Below are 19,919 nucleotides of genomic sequence, written 5' to 3' on the forward strand. Positions count from 1 at the left end.
GATTTTTTTCCCTTTATCCTCCCCCCTCTCTTATCCCTCCCCTCTCCCTTCTCTCTTCCTCTCCTCCGTTTTTTCCGGCGAAAGCCATCATCGCCGGTGAGATCTCCCTCTCGCTCCTCCTTTGTCTTTCTCTTCTCCCCTCTCCCGTCTTTCCCCTTCTTCCCGACTCCTCTACTCTTCCTCCCTCTCTCCACCTCCTTTTTTCCAGCCGCCCCCTCACTTCCTCTCTCCCCAGGTAGCCGCCTCCTCTCTCCTTGGTCCGACTAAACGCCGCGAAGATGGAGGCGAGCTCCACTGGCGAGCAACTAGCTCCAGCGAAACAAGCAGCCCAGCGAGCAGCTGCACGAAGCCAGTAGCCATCGACGATTAGTCAGTGCCGCCCGAACCCCCCTCTCCTTCCCGCTCTGATCTTTCCTCCCTCCTCTTTTCTCTCTTTGCAGGTACAACAGTAGTTGCACCGACGAGTTTCAGACAGAACTCCAGCAGCAAGCAGCAACAACGGTGAGCAACTCTGGCGAGGCTTGAAATTCAGGAAACTTGCGAGACGGGTCTCAATAAATCCGTCCAGGTTTGTATTTGATTAATTATCGGTTGTCTTCTGAACAACAATTTCTTTTTATATGTGATGTTGCGATTTTCTCATTAACAGTAGTTGTTAATATTATGCTAAGCATGAATCGTTAAGACCCTTCTTATATTTGTTCATCTTACAATTTTATTCGTAGATTTGAGTTAATTGATTTTAAGCTCCGATTGATATCACTGTATTATACGCTTGAATACTTTTATTTTCTTCGTAAATGGGTCTAGCTGGTTCTCGAACTAATTGTTGTTGGATATGATCATTTTGATTTTCCTAATGCAGGTTGCTTCTAAATTGATTGTTTTTCCTAATTAATTTTTACATGATTTCTTGTTGCTAGTCATAATTTGTTATGACCTCGATGTTGAGCTTCAACTTGATCATCATCCTACTTAGTTGTTATTTTGGGTAGATTGTTAATTTTCTTGTTGATTCACCCTTTGAATGGTTATGGTAGATTTGTGAATAGTGATATACGATTGGGTCTTTAAGTTCTATTGCTTCCTTTTAGTTAGTTATTTCAATTGTCTACAAATGTTAGTAATATATTTAGTTAATATGAGAGCCTTAATTGACTTCTTTATCTAATCTAAATTTAATTAAATTGGTAAGTTGTTGATTAATTTTCTGGTGAAGTCTTTATGATTTGATAAAATTGTGGACGATTTATGGTAAACTTGTTGCTTTACTTTAATTAAAACTTAAGGTATTTTTTTTACTATGGTAGAAAAATTAATATAAAATAATTTATTTAAGGTAAAAAATATTTTATTTGGTAATGATATTTTTGAAATTTTCTGATTTTTTGGCTCCTCTTTATTTAAGGAAAAAATATATTACTCTTCCCAATTTTATTTTTATTTGCTTATATGGTAATGATATATTTTATTTTCGATTTTTGGCTACTTTGAAATAAATAATAATATTAATTGATCCCCCTTCCCTTAATTAAAATTGACAGATCTCTTTCTTGTTTTCATATATGGAAAAATAAAATTGTATCAATTTTGTCTCTTTTTATTTAAGGAGAAAATATATTACTCTCTATCAATTTATTCTTACTTGTTTATATTTGGTAATGAAATATTTTAAAACTTATCTGATTTTGGTCCTCTTTTATAATAAGGAAAATAGAATTTAATTGATTCCTTTAATATTTCTTTTCCTTATTTGTTTCCCCCTATTTGCTATATAAATAAGACCCCCTCCCTTCATTATTTCATCAACTCATACACTCATTCACTCTCAATCACAAGTTCTCTCATCACTCCTCATCCTCTCATTGCTCTCTTGCTACTCTTCAAATACATGAAAATTTCGGTATACATTCAAGTGTTCTTCTTCGCTATTTTGCTACTTTGATTTTGTTCGAGTAAAAGTTGGATCAATTTGTTTAGCTTAACTGGTTAGTATTCTTAACATTTACATTATCTTTACATTCACACTTTTTTGTAAGCTATTGTCTATTCTTTTCTATATGTATAATTCGTCATTAAATAATTGCATATGTGTCTCATCTTGACTAAATAAATTGTGATTATTTGTGTAGTTATTTGATTGCTTTGACATGTTTCAAATTTGAAGTTCAAGTTGAAGATTAGTCATGAAGAAAGATTTATTTGTTTAATTCATATATTTGAATCTATATTTTTCTTAGTTATTTATTTGAATTTTGTAATATTTGTATAACTCTAAAGCTCTCATAAATAAATTTATTTGGGGGATCGTCTAAGGGAAGTGGATTTACATGCTAATTATTCATAGTATTTTTAAAAGTTAGAAATCATGCCTATAGGTTTATTCTTTTTGTTTTTAAATCTTTAACCACCTAGAATTATTGTTCGTAGGTGTTTTAATCGAACCAATTTTCAACATGCTTGATGCTTTATTTGTTAATAAGTTTAAAAATAACATTTCAATAATTTTTGAATATTAAAATTAAATTCTAATAATTTAGTAGGCTGTTAGATGTTAAAAAAATATGTTATAACTTTTTAGCATTATTTTGTCACGTAGAAATCATCATGTCAGGATTAAAATGTTTATATCATTTAGATTTACAAATCATGCCTATATGTGTTACTCCGCTTTGAACACCTAGAAATCATGTTTGTAGGTTTGTAAATAATTTTGTTGCATACCCTCTCCAAATAAAATTTATTGTGCATATTCCCCCCCCTCTTAAATTAGCTAATTTATTAATTTGTAATTTTATTTGTCCTTTTGAAGATTTTCGCACTTATGATGCAATATGTTTTTTTCTTAAAATAATAATAAAATAAATTAATTGTTGCATTTAATAAATTATTTGACTTTTAATATATTTCATTGTAAAATCTTTGCATTTTATAAATTTACTACATTAATGTTCAATTTTTTCTTCTTACAAAGTTTTGCAACATTTTTTTTAAAAAAAATCATTATTCAATCATCCTTTAAAACTTTGGATTGATTATGACATTGTTTATTTTAAAAAAAAATAAATTATTAGCACTATCTCCTAACCTATCGTTAGTGGGAAAGTCAAAGGGACTACGAGGTCTAGTTCCAATTTTTAAATTAAACCGACGCGTCCCCGGAAGTACCATCTACCCATAAATTTCAAAAGGAATTATGTATGTTTATATGTAAATATTTATGTACCTATATGCAAACTTAATCTTTTAAATCATTTTAAAAAATATAAACTTTTTAAGGCCGACCTCAAAACAAAATTGTTTCTATGGTGAAGGAGCGCGATCAACAATATCGTGACAACACCCCTATAAAGACACAAAAAATTTTTTTTACATAAAAATTTCTCAAAACTTGCTCAATTTTCAAAACTTCCTTTCGCACATATTAATTGCTTAATATTTGCAAATTTTATATATAACATAGTCTCATATGTTTAATTAAAAAATAAAACTTGATTGTTTATTTATTGCTATCACCTAGCCATGCATGCTCAAACTAATAAAAAAATAAAAATAGGCCTAATTGTTTTATATTTGTTATCACTTAGCATGCTACTTTAATAAACTAATAAATGAAGTTACCTTATTTGCTACTTGTAACCCCCACATAGATTGCATGAGACATGGCCGGGATCCACATTTGTGGACCTCGAGGGATGCCTAACACCTTTCCCTCGAGGTAATTTGAACTCTTACCCTAATCTCTGGCTCGCTGACCTTAGCTAGACTTAGTTAGGTTAGATAGGTGCCCTAACGCGCCTTAATTCGTTAGGTGGCGACTCCAAACTCAAAATCCCAAAAGACTTGTTAGGTCGTTCACAAAACCCATTTTTTGCGAAAAATGGGGCGCGACAGAATGACGACTCCGCTGGGGGTATTAGGTTCTTACCATTACGTGTTAATTGCTTATTGATGTAGGGTTTACTTTATTTTTGTCATTTCATTATTTGTTAGGTGCTTACCATGTTTAGCTTATTTTGTTGCCTTATTTACTATCTTCTCCCCATGTTTCATCCCTTTCCCTTTTCCTTAATTGTTTATTACCATGTTTCACCTCTTCCCTTTTCCCTTATTTGCTTAATTACATGTTAAATCCCATACCCTCTTTTCTTATTTGCGTGATTTTTTAATATCTTTATATGTTTAAATTCCTTTATGCTTATTTATCTATTTATTATTTATAAACTGTCTATATGTTAATGTTTTCCAATTTAAATGCTAAGTGTTTATTGTTTTGATAACTGACATTTCGCTCATACTTCCCCCAATTGGGATCCTCTTCTTTTTTTTTGTTCTCGTGATGTTGTGCCTTTGCACCTCTCTCAACTACTCCAATCCTATTCAAATACCCATTATAGAGAGTCGGCATATGTGTGGATGTAACGGATAGTTTTACTACCGCGAAGCCACGAGCCTCTCGCATAGAATCCCTTTCAAGATCGTGTCAAGCCAACTTTAAGAAGTCCTGGTTAAGTCATACATGCTGCATAAGCCCTAGGTGGTTTGACCCTTGGTGTCAATCCACATAATTAGTAGCCACCTTCTCGTCTAAAGGGCCCCAACACCCTTAGACAAATTGCATATTTATGTGTCAACGTGATCATAATAATTAATCAAGCCAACGTTATCAAAATAGAGTTTAGAAGTCGTTTGTTACTTTGTTTGCAGAATTATGGCTCACCCTTATTTTCCCAACACGCAAATGGTGGTCAAAGTTAATCCCATTTTGAAGACTTGGTGGAAATATATTCAAAAAAATCAAGAGTTAGAAGCAAATGAATTGTTAGGCGGCCTCACTGCTTTGATCTCCGTAGAGTCAGATCGTCACTTAATCAAGGCATTATTGAAATTCTGGGACACTGAGAAGTTAGTCTTCAAATTCAAGGATTTTGAGCTAACCCCAACAATCAAAGAGGTTGGAGGATTCCTGGGTCTCACATACAAAGAGCGGGAAATGATTGTTCCACACAAGCCAAGTCCAAGATCTTTTCTGAAGCAAATGGGCATGTGTCATAATCCAAATCTACTTTGTCTGAAAAAAGGTTGGATTTCTTTAGAGTTCTTATATTCACGCTTTGGGGATGAGGAAGGTCATCAAAACTTTCACAAAGAATTTGCTTGCTCTTCTACAAAATGGGAAAGATATCGTCTTAATGCATTCGCCGTCGCCCTATTAGGCTCATTGGTTTTTCCTAGAGAAAGAGGAAAGATCCACACCGGCTTGTGTTACGTGGTTCGTATGTTGGCTCGAGGTGGGAAGACCTTAGTCCCCATGATACTTGCAGATTTTCTAAGAGTCTTGATTGCATGCACCAAAGGCAAAAGATACTTTGAGGGGTGCAACTTTCTGCTGCAACTTTGGGCCGTCGAACATTTCTACCAAAGAGCTAATAATTCGAGGGACTATGGGGAACAAAATTATCAACCATTGCCTAAGGATGAAATATTTTAGGAGCGCTCAGCCGTTGAAATCCAATGGAGGTATTATTGGTTGAAGCCACGACGTGCCATCATAAGAGGAAATGAACTTTACTTCATTGAGCTTATCAGTTTGAATGGTGTGCAACCATATGCACCACTTCGAGTCCTTCGATAATTCGGACATATCCAAATGATACCTCTGCGATCCAACATGAGCCACTATGGATATGACTTTGGGTCAGAATTACCGCAAGTGAACACTATACTACGAAGATGGAAGAATGTGATAACTATCGATGTTCAAGAGCACCGACCCTTCTGCACACCTGAATATTATGTATGGCTTTTAGAAGACAAAGAGCATAGAGATTTGAGCGAAGGAGGTCTTCCTGGTTTTGGCGATGAAAAAGAGAGAAGATGGGCTCGCAACCTTCTCAACACCGATTATGACATTACCCTAAAAATGAGGAAGCAGACTGTGCCTCACATTGGAGAACAACATAATTGAAGTTTTTTTTTCCACTTTATTCCCCACGTGTTATCCCTAGCCCTTTAGTTATCTCTAGATTGATGTAATAAATAGAAATTATTTCAATATTTGAAAGTCATTTAATTGTCTAACTCTAAACTCCAAATTGGCAAATAAGGCTTGAATTAATTATTATGCATCACTTATGTGTCGCTTAGGCCTACCTCTGTCTCAACGAGGTCCCGTGCATTTAGGGCGTTTATCTTTAAACAACATGTTGATATTATGATATTATACTAACCCTAACTCATTTCTGTTGATTCTATTGTTTTCACATTTCCCAAGGTTGATTTGTCCTTCATCCTGGCACATACACGATCAAAAGGGACCCCCCCTTCTCCTTCTTCTCAAAGAGCAAGCTCCAAAGATAAAGGTAAAATGGTTGACGACAACAACATCAATGAAAGCTTAGAAGCTTCTGAGGGAGGACAACTTCAAAATTATCTTTTCCTAAGACTTGAGAGCGCAAGATTCTAGAATTGGAAGAAGAGGTAGCCCAGATGCGCAATTTAGCCAAGCTGTCTATCTCTCTTGGAACCCAATTTGGAGAAAACATAGACAATCTTCCTCACACTAACCAAACAACCATGCCAAACAATCCTCCAATCAATATATCCCGACCTGAACCCACTCGTCCAAATACCTTTCCACCACCCCACGCCCAAAATACCCAAGTTCCATTCAACCACTATTACCAACAAACCAAACCAACCTTCCTAGAAACAACCCCAAACGTAAATGTCCCATATACTCTTGGAAAAAACAACCTTAATCCAATATAAATGGAAACTGCCCCTCTGAACCATGACCTCCATGAATCAGAGTCCCACCAAAAGGACATTCTAATAAAAAACCTGACTGAGAGATTAGACAGCTTTACTAACAGGGTACATCATGTTGAAAGAAACAAGAGGTTAGAAGGATTAAGCTATGAGGATCTGTGCATGCACCCTGATGTAGAACTGCCCGAAAGATACAAGCTTAAAAAATTTGAGATGTTCAATGGCATTGGGAATCCCAAAGCCCACTTACGAATGTATTGTGACAAATTTGTAGGGGTAGGAAGAGACGATAGGATACTCATGAAGTTGTTTATGGGGAGTCTTACTGGGGAGGCCCTAGCATGGTATATTGAGCAAGACTCACGGAAATGGGTGGAGTGGGTTGATATGGCAACTGATTTCATGAATAGGTTTGGTTTTAATATTGAAAATGCACCTGATTGGTTTTACATTCAAAATTTGAAGAAGAAAACGAGTGAATCCTTCAGAGAATATGCCATAAGATGGAGGTCTAAAGCGACTAGGGCCAGATCCCCTATGGAGGAATTTCAGATGAAAGACTACTTCATCCGTGCCCAAGAACCACAATACTATGACCGAATGATGCTGGTGGCTGAAAAGAGTTCCGCTGAAATTATCAAACTAGGCGAAAGAATTGAAGAAGGCATAAAGAATGGGACTATCATCAACTTGGAGGCTTTACAAGCAACCAACAAGGCTCTGCAATCTGGTGGAATGACAGAAAATTGAAAGAAAATAGGTTATGTAATGATGGCACATGGAACCAAGACCCATTTGAGGCACAAGACAACAAACCCACCACCATCGCCATACCCTTAACATCCCTCAGATCCACCCCTATATCTCCCCAACCCATGCCAATATATTACCAAAACGCTCCCCCTCAATATTTGCATGCCTCATATCCTGTCTATAGTGTTCAACCAACACACTTCCAAACTCCACCACCCACTCAAACACCAAATTACCAAAACAGACCTCCCTATGAAAGAAGACCTACAAAAATTTATACCCCTTTGGCTGAACCCATAACACAACTTTATGAAAGACTAAAACAGGCTGGGTACGTCTCCCCATTTCCTGCATTACCTGTGGATGTTTGCGCAAAATGGTACGACCCCAACAAGGTCTGCGCCTACCATTCTGGGATGAAGGGTCACACCACCAAAGTTTGCAGAGCCCTTAAGGATAATGTTCAAATGTTGATTGATACAAAAACCATCCAACTCAAGGATCCTACACCGAATGTTGCGAATAATACTCTTCCTAACCATCAAGTCAACATGGTGGAAGCTGGTGATGTCTGGGATTGGGAAGAATCTATCTGGACCCTCGAAACAGAAGAAGCCATGTCTACCACCACCCAAGCACCGATATTAGTGCAAGAACTCGCCCCATTTGAAGTACAAGTTGCTGCACCCAGACCACAACTCACTGTCTATAAGACATCTTCCCCAATACAATATGATACACATGCCGTACCTTAGCATTACAACAAAAAAGAAACGAAAGTGGAAGAGACAGATGTTGCAACAGGGGTCACCAGATCTGGAAGAATTTACACTTTTGAAAATTTGGTTCAGGAAAGCTCTAGCAAATCCAAGCACCAGTCGTAGATCTTGAAGATCAGGGTATTTGGAAAAAGGTTCAAGCTAAAGAATACTCTGTCATTGAGCAGCTGACTAAAACCCCATCCCAAATGTCAATTCTTGCAATACTGCAATCTTCTGAAACTCATCGAAATGTCCTTCTAAATATCCTTGGTGAAGCTTATGTCCCATCTAACATCACTTATGGAGAGGTTTCCCAAATGGTGGGGTAGGTCTTTGAGGCTTACAAAATATCTTTTAACAATGATGAGCTGCCACTCGAAGGAACAACCCACAATAAAGCTCTGTACATTTCGGTTCAATATCAGGATAAGGTGATAAACAAAGCATTAGTTGATGTAGGTTAAGGTTTAAACTTTTGCCCTCTGAGCACACTGACGAGGCTGGGCGTGGATAGTGCAAAAATTCAGACATGGAAGATGAATGTGAGGGCATTTGACGGCTCTCAAAGAGGTACTATTGGGGAGATAACCTTGGACATGCTCATTGGTCCTGTCACTTTCCCCATAGCTTTCCAAATCTTGGACATCCCTTCATCATACAACTTATTGTTGGGTCGTCCATGGATTCATATGGCTGGGGCGGTCCCATCTACTCTTCACCAATGCTTGAAGTTTTAATGGGATTACGAAGAGGTTGTAGTCCATGGAGAAAAGGGCATCCTGTATACACAATTGAAGGAAGAGAGTATATGGATGGTGAAATGTACCATACAGTGGAGCTTGTTGGTAATATTGAGTTGCAACCTTGGTTCAGCCAAAAAATCATAGATATGATGGCCTGGTTCGGTTTTGAGCTTGGGAAAGGTTTGGGGGCTGAATTGCAAGGGATAGTCGAACCTATACAACCTGTTTGACATTCCACCACTTTTGGCTTGGGATATAAGTACACTACCGAAGAATGGCTCGATTGGCAACCACCTAGAGATGGGTACTACTATCCATTGAAGAAACCCATACCGCCATTGCATCAATCATTTCGATCAACAGGTTTCATGGGAGGCATTATTGATGAGATCTCAGAAGACTTGAAGGGGTTGTCGCTAACCAAAGAAGAGGCGAAAGTTTGCAACGTCGTGATCAACAAGGAGGAGAAAGGGGGCCCTAGTGGAAGCAAGGAAGCAAAGATCAGAGTCAGCAATTGGACCTCGACTCCATCTAGACCTTGTCAAGCATCTAGGTAGCCTTAGAAGATGTTTTCTATTAAATTTTAATTCAAATAAAAATAGTTTTTAATGAACCTTTTAATTCCTATCCACTGTATTGCTTTCAAATGAGAACTTATGAAATTTTCACATCTTTATCAATAAAGTTCTTTTCCCCATTTTTGCCTTATATTTAATTATTCGCTATTTTTTTCTCACCAGCAAAATTCACTATAAAAATGTTAAATATGAGACTATGGCATACAGAGACTACTCAACTTAACATTAATGACATAGAAGAAGTCGAAGACAATGAGGTTCCCAAGGAGTTAATTAAAAGGGTTGAGGAATTCGAGAAAAAACCCAATCCAAACTTGGTATAGACAGAAGTGGTGAATTTGGGAAAAGCAGAGGTAATACAAGAAACCCGAGTAAGCATCTATATGACAAAAGAAGACAAAAAAGAGTATACCGAGTTTCTCATAGACAATAAGGATATTTTCGCATGGTCCTATGCATACATGATAGGGCTAAGTACTTCAATCGTAGCCCATCGACTGACCATTGATCCAGCATGTCCTCCGGTAAAACAGAAGCTGAGAAAATACAAGCCCGAGATGAGTCTGAAAATCAAAGAAGAAGTATCAAAGCAATTAGATGCTGGGATCCTCCAAGTGACATAATACCCAACTTGGCTTGCAAATGTCATTCCAGTGCCCAAGAAAGACGGCAAGGTCGTAAATTACCGAGATCTCAATAAAGCTAGCCCTAAAGATAACTTTCCCTTACCAAACATACACATACTAATTGACAATTATGCTAAGCACGAAACTTAGTCATTTGTGGATTGATTTGCCGGCTATAATCAAATTGAGATGCACAAAGACGACGCTGAGAAAACTGCCTTCATCACGCTGTGGGGTATCTATACCTACAAGGTGATGCCTTTTGGATTAAAGAACGCTGGGGTTACGTACATGAGAGCAATGAATACTTTGTTTTATGACATAATCCATAAGGAAATTGAAGTTTATGTGGATGATGTCATCATCAAATCAAAGGAAAGTTCAAATCATTTGGAGGACTTACGAAAATTCTTTGCCAGGCTACGCAAGTACAATCTGAAACTGAATCCGGCAAAATGTGTCTTTGGTGTGCCTGCTGGAAAGCTTTTAGGTTTCATTGTCAGTCGTCGAGGTATAGAATCGGACCCATCAAAGATCAAAGCCATTCATGACCTTCCCTCTCCAATGAGCAAGAATGAGGTAATGAGTTTCTTAGGGTGACTTAACTATATTAGTCATTTCATAGCTCAGTCTACTGTCATCTGTGAACCTATCTTCAAGCTGTTAAAAAAGGATGCTGCGGTGAAATGGACAAGCGAATGTCAACAGGCATTTGACAAGATCAAAGACTATCTATCCAATCCTCCTGTGTTGGTTCCACAAGAGTCAGGTAGATCATTACTTTTGTATATTTTAGTATTGGATAATGCATTCAGTTGCATCTTGGGACAACACGATGAAACAGGGAGTAAGGAGCAGGCAATATATTATATGAGCAAGAAGTTCACATCGTGCGAAGCCCGATACTCTCTATTAGAGCGCACCTATTGTGATCTAACATGGGTTGCGCAAAAGTTACGACATTACCTCTCATCTCATACTACTTATCTGATTTCAAGGATGGATCCTTTGAAGTATATCTTTCAAAAGCCCATGCCCACAGGTAAACTGGCAAAATGGCAGATATTGTTGAGCGAGTTCGACATAGTGTATGTCATGCAAAAAACAGTGAAAGCACAAGCATTAGCAGACCGCATGGCAGAGAATCCCATGGACGATGATTATAGGCCGTTGAAGACCTACTTCCAAGATGAAGAGGTGGCCTTTGTGGGAGAGGAAAATTTTGAAGAATATGATGGATGGAGAATATTCTTTGATGGACCTAAAAATCTGAACGGATCCGACATCGGGGCTTTTTTGATCTTACCCACCGGGTAACATTATCCGGTATCAGCAAAACTCAGATTCCTTTGCTCAAATAATATGGCCGAATACGAAGCCTGCATACTTGATCTCCGATGGGAGATTGACTTGGATGTCCAGGAAATGCTAATAATAGGGTATTCAGACCTATTGATCCATTAGGTTCGAGGTGATTGGGCAATAAAAAATCGAAAGTTTTTACCATATTTGGAGTGCGTGCATAGGCTATGTAAAAGGTTTGTCAAAACAGAATTTAGACATGTATCAAGGGTCCAAAATGAATTTGCAGACGCCTTAGACACTCTGTCTCCTATGATTTGACACCCTGATCACAGTTACATCAATCTTATTCACATTTACATACATGAACAACCAGCATATTGTTTCCATATTGATGAAGATCCTGATGGAAAGCCTTGGTACGATGACATTAGAGGATATTTTAAGAGTGGTGAATACACAGAAGATGCAACAAATGTACAAAAGCATACAATTCGAAGGTTAGCAACCCAATTCTTTTTAAGTGTGGAAATCCTCTATAGGAGAACTCCCGATTTGGGGCTGCTAAGATGCGTCGAAGCAGGGGAGGCTCGTAGGCTGGTCGAAGAGATACATGCAGGCACCTGTGGCCCTCACATGAACGGTTTTACATTAGCAAAGAAGATTTTGAGATCAGGATATTATTAGCTAACTATGGAGACAGACTGCATTCGCTACGTCCAAAAATGTCGTCAATGTCAGACTCACACAGATATGATTCGAGTACCCCCCAACGAACTCCATGTCACTAGTTCACCTTGGCCGTTCGCAGCATGGGGCATGGATGTCATTGGTCCAATCGAACCAACAACATCCAACGGGCATAGATTCATTCTTGTCGCAATTGACTATTTCACCAAGTGGGTTGAGGCCACCTCCCATAAATCAGTGACAAAGAAAGTTGTGGATGACTCTACCAAAAATAACATTATTTGTAGGTTCGGAATTCCTGAGTCAATCATCACCGATAACGGCACCAACCTAAACACTGACCTAATGAGATCAATGTGTGAGAAGTTCAAGATCATTCATCGAAACTCTACAGCATACAGGTCACAGATGAACGGGGCTGTTGAGGCAGCAAACAAAAACATCAAAAGGATATTGCACAAGATGATCGATAACCACAAACACTGGCAGGAAAAGCTACCTTTCGCATTGCGGGGTATTGTACCAAAATCAGAACTTCCACAGGGGCCACACCTTACTTTTTAGTATACGACACTGAAGCTTTGATACCCACCGAAGTAGAGATACCTTCCCTAAGGATCATCCAAAAAGCAAAGTTGAGTGATGCTGACTTGATACAGGGTCGGGCAAAGAATTTGACATTAATAGATGGAAGAAGAATTAACGCCATTTGTCATGGTTAGCTCTATCAGAATAGAATGGCCAGATCTTTCAACAAGAAGGTTAAACCCAGACATTTCTCACCAGGACAACTGGTTTTGAAGCGGATTTTCCCAAATCAAGACGAGGCAAAGGGAAAATTTTCACCTAACTGGCAAGGTCCGTACATAGTCTCTCGAGTACTGATAGGCGGGGGCCCTCATACTTGTAAAAATGGATGGAGAGGTTTGGCCAAAACCTATCAATTCAGTTTCTGTGAAAAACTATTACATCTAGAGATTGAGTCATGCTCTTTTGTAATTTGGAACTACGTCAGACCTGATTCCCGTTTAAGAGGGGATACGTAGGCGCTTCTATGGGGTTCGGTCTTATTATAAATAAAACTTTCATTTTCCCCTCTTCTATTGATAACTGGGTCCATCAAGATTTCTCTTGGCACATCTTCATACTGGGGCAGAATTTTTGAGTAAACTCAAAAATTTTGTCAAAAGTTTCTTCTCAACAAGCAGTCAGCTTACAGCGAAGATCAAATGATAGCTCTACTTTTGAGTCAGACGTTGTAAAGTCTCAACCTATGCCATGGTCAAAGATTCGACATCAACTTTTACTAAATGATAATTTCAAAATCTTTCAAATTTTTTTTCTCTCTTTTTATGAAAAACAGACACTCGAAGAGGTGTGGATGGCGAGCCAAAGGAGCACGCTGCGCCAAATCATGGATACAGATCAACCTCCCCCCTTTAAACTAACTATTTTTCTTTGAATGTAGAAAATACAGGTACATATACAAAGGCAACTTCAACAATCAACATACCACATTTGAGCCCGACAAATGACACTCGACCCTTCCAATAAGGCGGACGCCCAAGCTACACTACGCCCTCAAGCAACTGCTGTGCTGGCAAATTACATTCTGCCCGATGTTGCATCATTTGCAACTATGCCTCATATCACATTATGCTCGAAAAACTACATCATTATATTATGCCCGAGATTGCAGAAATACATCATTTCATGTGCTCGATATTGCATGTGTCTGAAGAAATGCATCATTGCATGTGCTCGATAATGCATATGCTCGAAGAAATGCATCATTGCATTGTGCTCGATATTGCATGTGCCCGAAGAAATGCATCATTTCATGTGCCCGATAATGCAAGTGCCAGAAGAAATGCATCATTGCATTGTGCCCGAAGAAATGCATCGTTGCATTGTGTCCGAGACTGCATTGCGCCTGAATTTTCATAAGCCCAAGCTTGCATCGTGCTCGAAGTTTGCATGCGCTCAAATCAAATCAAGCCACAAGAGTATCAATAATGCCAAAAAATAGATACGCTCTCTTTACTCATTACTTATATTCCAAAGGCGTCATCCTCCAAAGGCATCATCCTTCATGGCCTGCGAACTTCATGTCATTGCCTGAGGACTTTTTATGCTTACCATGTCCCTAAGGTATCATAGTCTAAAGGCATCATCCTCATGGCCTGCAGACATCATATCATGGCCTAAGAGTTTAATTTCTGTCTATCATGTTCTGAAGGTGTCATGGTCTAAAGGCGTCATTTTCATGGTACGCAGACAACATTTTCATGACCTGAGGATACATTTTGCGTATCATGGCCCTAGACATCATAGCCTAAGACATCATTTTGCATGGTCTTAAGGCAAACATTCATGGTCAACATGGGAATTGCATCATGTTTACATTTACCGCTTACTTTGATATATATGTTCTAATTACTCTATTTAAACTTTATTACAAGTTACAGATGTGCAGATTACAGAAAAAACCACCTTCTGAACGGCTGTTCACTTGCTCACGAACAAAGGCTCCGACAAATTCTTGGCTACTCGCATTATCATTTCACTACTCAGCTACCGTTTAGGCTACCATGAAGATATCGCCGGATTCAACTCGCCACTGCGACCTACTGTCTCTTCATCTAGGCTCGCCTGCCTTACAATGCGACATTTATGCTCGTCCGCCTTACAATGCGACATCTAGGTTCGTCCACCTTACAATGCGACATTTAGGCTCGTCCGCCTTACAATGCGACATCTAGGTTCGTCCGCCTTACAATGCGACATTTAGGCTCGTCCGCCTTACAATGCGATATCCAGGCTCGTTCGCCTTACAATGCAACATCTAGGCTCGTCCGCCTCTCAAAGCGACATTTAGGCTCGTCCGCCTTACAATGCGACATCTAGGTTCGCCCGCCTTACAATGCGACATTTAGGGTCGTCCGCCTTACAATGCGACATCCAGGCTCGTCCGCCTTACAATGCGATATCTAGGCTTGTCCGCCTTACAATGCTACATCTAGGCTCGTCCGCCTCTCGATGTGACATCTAGGCTCATTCGCCTTACAATGTGACATCTAGGCATGTCTGCCTTGCAATGCGACATTTAGGCTCGTCCGCCTTACACGACCTTTTTTTTGTCCGCTTTATAAGATATTTAGGCCGTCTGCCTTAAAACGACACTTAGGCTCGTCCGCCATAAAATGACGTTTAGACTCTCCTTACAACCAGATTTTTTCCCATATATTATTATATTTTTATACTATAAGATCTATTGGAGGTTGGCTTTAACCTTCGGAGATGGGTAGCATTTCTTCAATAAGTTAAGCCAAAGTTTACAAGGGCATCTCAAAACAGATACGCTTCTTATCACCTTTTGTCATTTATTTAAAAATCATATTTTATCATTATTGGTTATACTTTATCTATTTATAAGCTAATATTTTATCTAGAGTTTGCAGATATGATCGATCCCTCTTGATTACAATTATCATGCTATCATCTATCACAACAAAGACCCTGTCAATTCTTTGCTATTCATACTCCGAACCTTGCTCAAAGGCTGATAACATCACTCTATCATGCTCTTCTCGCTTCTCTGTCATGCTCTTTTAGCCTCTCAATCTCTCTCTTCTCGCTACTCTAATCTTATCCATTCAAGCCGATATCGTGCCTTCTGAATACCTTAGCACTCTTTCAACTTTTAAGAGTTTCATTTTCTCTTGAATCTAGAACTATACACGACCTGATTCTCGTATAACAAGAGGTATGTAGGCGACTTAAAAACCAAAGTCTCGATCGTACCCTTTCTCAACTCTATATCATTTCAATTGATCCAACTGACATCTCTCGTCGGTCGGACAAAATCGGCTACTAAGTCAACGTTGGTTGCCTGGCAATTCATTCTTCATTCTCAATCAACCAAGGGGCAGCTGTTGACACCCAATTTTGACCGACCTTTGACCATTTTTAGGAATACAATTCGATTAAATGCGTATTTTAAATTTTAGAATTTTTAGTCGACTTTGCTTGAAAATTATATATTTTGGTATGTTTTACTTTATAAAATTGTTGTAAATATTATTAAAATATTTTAAAATTATTAATGAATTCCAAATGTTTTAAAATTGAAATGATTTTCAATTATATAAAAATATTTTAATATATGTAGTATTTTAATTAAATAGTAATTTCTACACTTTCCTTAAATTTTGAATTCTAGCCTATTCTATCATAATTTCTTTCAATTCTAGCTACTTCAATTAAATTTTATTTCAATCATAGCCCCTCTTTCATTACAATTCTAGCCAATTTAATTGCAATTTTGGTCATTCCATATTCAATCCAATCTGATTTCAATACATCTCATTTTTAATCTCATCCATCTATTTTATTAATAAAATCTTAACCTTTCATCTCTTATTAAATCAATGGTCAAGATCGAATCCTTCTTCTTCTCTATTTTGAACTATCTAAACCTAAGAAGATTTTTTTTCCCTTTCTCCTCCCCCCTCTCTTCTCCCTCCCCTCTCCCTTCTCTCTTCCTCTCCTCCATTTTTCCCGGCGAAAGCCAGCATCGTCGGTGAGCTCTCCCTCTCGTTCCTCCTTCGTCTTTATCTTCTCCCCTCTCCCGTCTTTCCCCCTCATCCCGACTCCTCTGCCCCTTCGCTTCCTCTCTCCCCAGGCAGCCGCCGCCTTTCTCCTTGGTCCGGCTAAACGCCGCGAAGATGGAGGCAAGCTCCACCAGAGAGCAACCAGCTCCAGCGAAACCAGCAGCCCAGCGAGCAGCTGCACGCAGCCAGTAGCCACCGGCGACTAGGCAGTGCTGCCCGAACCCCCCTCTCCTTCCCGCTCCGATCTTCCCTCCCTCCTCTTTTCTCTCTTTGCAGGTACAAAAGTAGTTGCACCGACAAGTTTCAGACAGAACTCCAGCAGCAGGCAACAACAACACTGAGCAACTCCGGCGAGGCTTGAAATTCAGGAAACTTGCGAGACGGGTCTCAACAGATCCGTCCAGGTTTGTCTTTGACTAATTATCAGTTGTCTTCTGAACAACAATTTCTTTTCATGTGTGATGTTGCGATTTTCTGATTAACAATAGTTGTTAATATTATGCTAAGCATTAATCGTTAAGACCCTTCGTATATTTGTTTATCTTACAATTTTTTTCGTAGATTTGAGTTAATTGATTTTAAGCTCCGATTGATATCACTGTATTTTACGCTTGAATACTTTTATTTTCTTCGTAAATGGGTCTAGCTGGTTTTCGAACTAATTGTTGTTGGATATGATCGTTTTGATTTTCCTAATGCATGTTGCTTCTAAATTGATTGTTTTTCCTAATTAATTTTTACATGATTTCTTGTTGCTAGTCATAATTTGTTATGACCTTGATGTTGACTTCGACTTGATCATCATCCTACTTACTTGTTATTTTGGGTAGATTGTTAATTTTCTTATTGATTCATCCTTTGAATGGTTATGGTATATTTGTGAATAATGATATACGATTGGGTCTTTAAGTTTTATTGCTTCCTTTTAGTTAGTTATTTCAACTGTCTACAAATGTTAGTAATATATTTAGTTAATATGAGAGCCTTAATTGACTTCTTTATCTAATCTAAATTTAATTAAATTGGTAAGTTGTTGATTAATTTATTTCTGGTGAAGTCTTTATGATTTGATAAAATTGTGGCCGATTTATGGTAAACTGTTTTCTTTACTTTAATTAAAACTTAAGGTATTTTTTTTGCTTTGGTAGAAAAATTAATATAAAATAATTTATTTAAGGTAAAAAATATTTTATTTGGTAATGATATTTTTGAAATTTTTAGATTTTTTGGCTCCTCTTTATTTAAGGAAAAAATATATTACTCTTCCCAATTTTATTTTTACTTGCTTACATGGTAATGATATATTTTAATTTCGATTTTTGGCTACTTTGAAATAAATAATAATATTAATTGATCCCCCTTCCCTTAATTAAAATTGACATATCTCTTTCTTGTTTTCATATATATGGAAAAATAAAATTGTTTCAATTTTGTCTCTTTTTATTTAAGGAGAAAATATATTACTCTCTATTAATTTACTAGTTAACATATCCGTGGTTCGCGCGGACATTATTAGATTTATGAATAAATTTTTTGTTTAAATATATCGAGTCAAATATTATTATCATTAAACCAATAAATTATATTTTTCAACTTGTTGTTCACTATCTATGCTTTTAGTATTTTAAATATATTTGATTTTGTATAATCTATTTGGTATGTTGTTTAGAAACATGTAAAGAAAGAAAAATAATTTCATGAAAATTTTCTTTTTGTTTATGCGGCTGTAGTAAATTCTAAATTATATTTTAGGAGGGAGTTAAATTATAAAGTGTTCATAAAAAAAATATTAATGAAAAAAGTTAATCTAAATAAATTGATAACCAATAATTTAATATATATATATATATATATATATATATATATATATATATATATATATATATATATATATATATATATATATATATATATATATATATATATAGTGTGTGTGTGTGTGTGTGTGTGTGTGTGTGAATGAAATTCCTAGAGTGGAAATATACAACTGATTTCAAGTCATGCTTATCATATTATTTTATCCAAAATAATTACATCTTTTAGAATCTATTGCTTGTAAAATAATAAAAAGTTGACTTTTATTTTGGTGAAAATTATCTTCGGTATATTGAGAAATCATGTCAATTCTACATAAGCAATTCAATAGGAGTATCATATTTTCATTATTCAACTAACAATATACTCTACTTATTTTTTTTTAATTTAACATGAATCTAATACGAAAAGCAAACATTCAATATTTTTAAAAAAATAGCAACACAATAAATATTATTACAGAACAAAAAAAAAAGCAATTGTTGCAATATACCAAACTGTTAATAAACACTTATAAATTTATAATATATATAAAAAATACTAATAAAATACAAAAACTCTACAGAAAATCTCTTTAAATTTGTTACTTGTAGCAACTAAGTAAGATAAGAAAAACTATATAACTTGCACATTAATTACTTTAGGGGGTTATCCACATGAAAGGTTTTGAAGTCATGAATATTAATAATTAACAATTAACAATTAAAAATAAAAGTTACATATATAAAAAATGTTAATTATGCAAATAATACTATTAAGTAATTATTTGAAGAGGAAATTTTGAAAATATATTTTACAATATCACACTGGTGAAGAAAAATAAAAAATATGCTAAATAATTTAGAGAAAAGATAAATGTGATCGGAGGTGATAGAAATGTACCACATCATCTTATTTATTTCTAACATTCTAACTTTATATGTAAATAGATATATTGGTTGTAAGTAAATAATAAAGAAAATAACTTAAAATATTTTTTTTAAAATTGTTGTTCTAAAATTATAATTAGAAGAAGGTAAAAAAAAAGTGAAAAATTAATCTATTAGGATTGAAAATTAGATGTGAGTTATGGATGATTATTATTTACTCCTAATAAAGTAGTATGTGAAAAGTTTTTATTATTGATGTTCCTCTATTAATAAAAAATATTTTTAATTAATTAAGTAAATGACTTTTACAAAAATTAATTAATTTAAATAAGAAAAAAGGTCAATAAAGAGAAGATAACTTTCACATCACTTTTTTTTTATGTTTCTCATTTTCAATA

At 36.5% G+C, this 19,919-nt stretch overlaps 2 protein-coding genes and 1 long non-coding RNA gene across 3 annotated transcripts in view; all 3 read left to right on the top strand.

Annotated features, from left to right (window-relative positions):
• LOC104645154 (uncharacterized) overlaps positions 1–6,191 on the top strand; it is a 7,775-nt gene extending 1,584 nt beyond the window's left edge. The window contains exons 3-4 of the long non-coding RNA XR_002026293.3: positions 441–568; positions 4,708–6,191. This is a non-coding gene — a long non-coding RNA (uncharacterized lncRNA). The remainder of the gene's footprint in view (positions 1–440; positions 569–4,707) is intronic.
• A 580-nt stretch (positions 6,192–6,771) lies between these two features.
• LOC138340309 (uncharacterized) lies at positions 6,772–7,521 on the top strand. Its single transcript, XM_069292021.1, has one exon. The coding sequence runs from the start codon at positions 6,772–6,774 to the stop codon at positions 7,519–7,521; it is 750 nt and encodes a 249-aa protein (XP_069148122.1).
• Positions 7,522–10,421: 2,900 nt separating this feature from the next.
• Positions 10,422–12,221, top strand: LOC138340310 (uncharacterized). Its single transcript, XM_069292022.1, has 4 exons — positions 10,422–10,811; positions 10,905–11,001; positions 11,275–11,545; positions 11,870–12,221. The coding sequence occupies exons 1-4, from the start codon at positions 10,422–10,424 to the stop codon at positions 12,219–12,221; spliced, it is 1,110 nt and encodes a 369-aa protein (XP_069148123.1).
• The last annotated feature ends 7,698 nt before the right edge of the window (positions 12,222–19,919 follow it).

Source organism: Solanum lycopersicum, chromosome 12 (genome assembly GCF_036512215.1).
Source record: "Solanum lycopersicum chromosome 12, SLM_r2.1".
Taxonomy (NCBI): Eukaryota; Viridiplantae; Streptophyta; class Magnoliopsida; order Solanales; family Solanaceae; genus Solanum; species Solanum lycopersicum.

Excerpts from the sequence above, each read along its gene's own strand:
- LOC138340309 (XM_069292021.1), top strand. The coding sequence starts at position 6,772 with ATGGAAACTGCCCCTCTGAACCATGACCTCCATGAATCAGAGTCCCAC.
- LOC138340310 (XM_069292022.1), top strand. The coding sequence starts at position 10,422 with ATGCACAAAGACGACGCTGAGAAAACTGCCTTCATCACGCTGTGGGGT. Across the intron at positions 10,812-10,904 it reads CTCCAATGAGCAAGAATGAG|GATGCTGCGGTGAAATGGAC; the intron begins GTAATGAGTTTC and ends CTGTTAAAAAAG. Across the intron at positions 11,546-11,869 it reads TTTTTGATCTTACCCACCGG|TTACATCAATCTTATTCACA; the intron begins GTAACATTATCC and ends CCCTGATCACAG.